The sequence below is a fragment of the Lycium ferocissimum genome, chromosome 6, assembly GCF_029784015.1.
Source record: "Lycium ferocissimum isolate CSIRO_LF1 chromosome 6, AGI_CSIRO_Lferr_CH_V1, whole genome shotgun sequence".
NCBI lineage: Eukaryota > Viridiplantae > Streptophyta > Magnoliopsida > Solanales > Solanaceae > Lycium > Lycium ferocissimum.
The window spans coordinates 14,213,449-14,217,036 of NC_081347.1; the positions used below are offsets into that span (position 1 = coordinate 14,213,449).

General features: G+C 30.9%; 1 protein-coding gene across 1 annotated transcript; it reads right to left on the bottom strand.

Moving 5' to 3' along the window:
• Positions 1–242: 242 nt before the first annotated feature.
• On the bottom strand, positions 243–2,706 carry LOC132060678 (uncharacterized). Its single transcript, XM_059453651.1, has 3 exons — positions 2,557–2,706; positions 1,690–1,807; positions 243–595 (listed from the first exon to the last, which is right to left on the bottom strand). Exons 1-3 carry the CDS (start codon positions 2,661–2,663, stop codon positions 419–421), a joined length of 402 nt encoding a protein of 133 aa, XP_059309634.1. The 5' UTR covers positions 2,664–2,706; the 3' UTR covers positions 243–418.
• Between the last annotated feature and the right edge of the window lie 882 nt (positions 2,707–3,588).

The following is a 3,588-nucleotide window of genomic DNA, read 5'->3' on the forward strand; positions in this document are numbered from 1 at the left end:
AAACCGTCTTCTTTACACTTGAAAACTTAACTAGAATTATGACAAGAAGAGAAAATCAACCTAAGAGACAACCATAGATAACAAAATCTTTAGAAAGGAAAAGTTCTTAAATTCAAGATTGATCAACTATCCTTAAAACTTTTCAAAAAACTAAAACTATTTTTAAAAAAGCACAAATCACCTTAGTTGTAACTTTTTTTTTTTTGTTCAGTAAAACAACTTAAAAAGTAGCAACTTGGAAATCCAACATAACATAAAATAAATACATGAAGAAAATGATAATTGAAACCCACAACAATTGCTTGATTATACTTGAGAGAATACTAATAAAACTAGTTGAATACCACTTAGCCCTTTCATCATTCACTTTTCAATGATCAAATAGCCATCAGTTAGTTCCAATCCAATTGCGATGACGTCATCCCAACCTGAGCTCCAAATCGGGGCCATTTGGATCATTGTAACATTCCAATCGAAGCTCCAAATCTAGGCCATTTGGATCATTGTAGTTATGCAGATAATCTTGTTGGAGTAAGAACAAGTACCCTTCAGGGTCTTCTTCAAAACGATCAATCACATTGGATATCATCGCAATCTGTTAGAAAAGGGAAAGGAGAAAGAAAAACCTATGAGTGATAGTATTTAGAAAATAGTAATAACTAACTGTGTTACTCCTAGTTTTCAAAAATATTACCGAGTGCGAGTTGGATCCCTCAAAACTAAAGCATTTTTGGCGGATCCAACACATATGCGACAATATTTATAAAGAATCCAAGCAACATAGGAGATAAATAGGAAATGGAAGTGCATCTTCTCTTAATTTAGCATTTTCATTTTGCAAGTCTTGTAAGATTGTTCCTTGTTGCTCAGGATTATTGCAAGTAGCACAAAATCGTTTCTTCAACTCAAAACACATTTGCAAGTTCTCTGAACACAATCTTCTATTTTCCAAACGAATAATCTCACTTTCTTCCATATCCCTTTGGGCCTGAAATTAATGTAACTCGATATCACAATTTGTATACATATATTGATCCAGTATAAGAGTAATTGACCTTTTAAATCTACAAAACAAAAAATAAACAATGAAAATATTCTTTAAAAAAAAAGTGACTATGATTGTTGTGATAGCACTGACGGGAGTAGTTTAACAAAAAAAATTCGTTGCTCGTCCCTTTTTGGACAATTGCTTAATGAGTGACCATCTTTTTATTTTTCTTGGAATTTATGAATTTTCTAAATCACGATCTAAAGATTCCTTTTGAGCAAACTGAAAATTAATGTTATGAAAAAATGTTAGACCACAATATAAAATTTTGTAAGTTATTGCAAACGTTAGACAACAATCTATTGTGTTGTGTATAAAGTTGAGTAATAAATGAGCAAACATTAGACCTGAGTAGAAACTTATGTTATAAAATGAGCAATGAAACTTATGTTATAAAATGAGCAATGAAGACATGGATTTCACCAAAAAGATTTTGAAAAAAATCTTAAAGTGTCACGCGCAGCTGTCAAACCCACAACCAATTAGCATTTTATGAACCTTTTGTTGTGAACTAGAAGCTTCCTTTTGTCAAGAGAATTCAACAATTTAAAGATATTTATAGTTAAAAAAAACAATATAATTAACCTTTATATATACATAGTATAATTTTTTGGCGACCATCAAAATTTTCTAATAAGAACCTGTATGTGGCATCGTTTGTTATCAAACCACATTTTGACTTGTGTTGTATCAAGCCCTAAATCCTCACTCAATTGTTCTATCACACGACTTTCTGGGTTTTGCATCTGATTAAACACCCTGATCAGGAAAAAAAAAAAGGGTTACAATGTGAAAAATCAATTGATAAAAATAAAAATAAAAAGTAACAGGAAATTAACAATCTTTTCCCCAATTTTTCACATGAAATTATTTTATTTCATTGAACACTTGCTCCGGATCTACTTCTGGATCAAAATTGCTCTAGTAAACAACAAAAGAAAATAGATAGATGGGAGATAGGAAAATAGAAGAGATTATTGTACTAACTATTCTATTTTACTTTATCAAAATAGTGAAGTGAAACATGTGAATCTGTTAAGTAATTAATAGAAATTGAAATGGACGGAGAAAAATAAAATGGAGAATTAGCAAACTAAAAAACAAGGAAATCAGATACACCACTGGAAAAAAAGAAAACTATATCCTTTTTTGAAACAAAATTAGAAACCAAATCTCAAATAATAACATTTTTAAAAATTAAAAACAATGTTTTTAGAATAACATGAGTTAGTACATAAATCTCAAACCTATAAACACTACTAAAAACGTAGAATTACAAGGAACGTTTCTCAAAACGCCATTTGAAGTATGAGATTTTTGACAGAAATTTCATCAAAAACGTTTCTGACAAGCCATTTTTTACGAATTTCATCGGTAATTATTGTTTTTAGTAGCAAGATGCACGAAAGGCTATGATAAACACCAAAAAGAACATCAAGAATGAGTAAAAACCTAGAAAAATTGAAAAGATAAAAAAGAGACGGAAATTATTCATTCAACAAACTCACTCTTCTAGTTTCTCGGTTACTTGTTCAAACGAATATTGATAAACCGGTTTTTTCCCATTCTCTTGACCAGAAGTTGACCCAAGGCTTTCATCAGTTTGAGAATCCATGAAGAGAGAAAAATGAAACAATAGAGAAAATAAAAAATTGATAAATAAATAAATTCAATTATGAGTGAAGAACATATAGAAGAGTTCGCCTTAGTTTTGTATTTATTGAGTCTTGAAAGTGAGAAAAGTATGACCATCTTGGATTTTTGTGGAAAATATTCAAATGATCTGAGATTACGTAATCTAAGTAACTACTCATTAATAAACTCTAAATTTATTGAGTCTTGGAACCAAAAATAAACTCTAAATACTGAATTATCAGCATCAGGTATTTATATCTAACTCGTAATTAACCTGAAATTGGCCACAAAGGCAAATACTTCATTTGATTATTTAGTTCTTAAAATAAAAATGAAGTGCTTAGTCTGTCTGGTGTAGTTTTTGGTGTTGTTGTTTCTGAGATTAAAGGACTTTCTCATGGTGTTTCTGGTTTATTTTTTTCTTTTTCATTTTACGTTCCACAAAATGTAATTGCCAAACATTAAATTTACGGAGACTAAAAGTGATTACTTCGTCAAATTTAAAAGAATCAAATTGTTGAGGAGTAATAATTAGAGGTGGGTTCAGAAATTTAAGTTGATGACGTTGACCTTTGAGGTTCTTATAACTGAACTCATCAACAACAATGAAAACAACATACCCAGTGAGATCCCACAAGTGGGGTTTGGGGAGGGTAGAGTGTACACAAACCTTACCCCTAACTTGAGAGGTAGAAAGGTTGTTTCCAATAGACCCTCGGCTAAAAAAAGCAATAATAAAGCAGATCACATAGGAAAAAGGAGCAGTAGCTACAACAAAACAGTATGCTAAGCAAAGAATAAGAGATAACAACTAATAATAGAAATCGAAGGACAAGAAACTACCAAAGAGAGCCTACGACTACTAGTAAGGAAGGATAAGCGAGACAACACTCTACTACCTACTA

Coding starts and splice junctions, on each gene's coding strand:
- LOC132060678 (XM_059453651.1), bottom strand. CDS start 2,663: ATGGATTCTCAAACTGATGAAAGCCTTGGGTCAACTTCTGGTCAAGAG. Junction 1,808..2,556: donor GTAACCGAGAAACTAGAAGA/GTGAGTTTGTTG, acceptor TTTCCTGATCAG/GGTGTTTAATCAGATGCAAA. Junction 596..1,689: donor ACAAACGATGCCACATACAG/GTTCTTATTAGA, acceptor CTTTTCTAACAG/ATTGCGATGATATCCAATGT.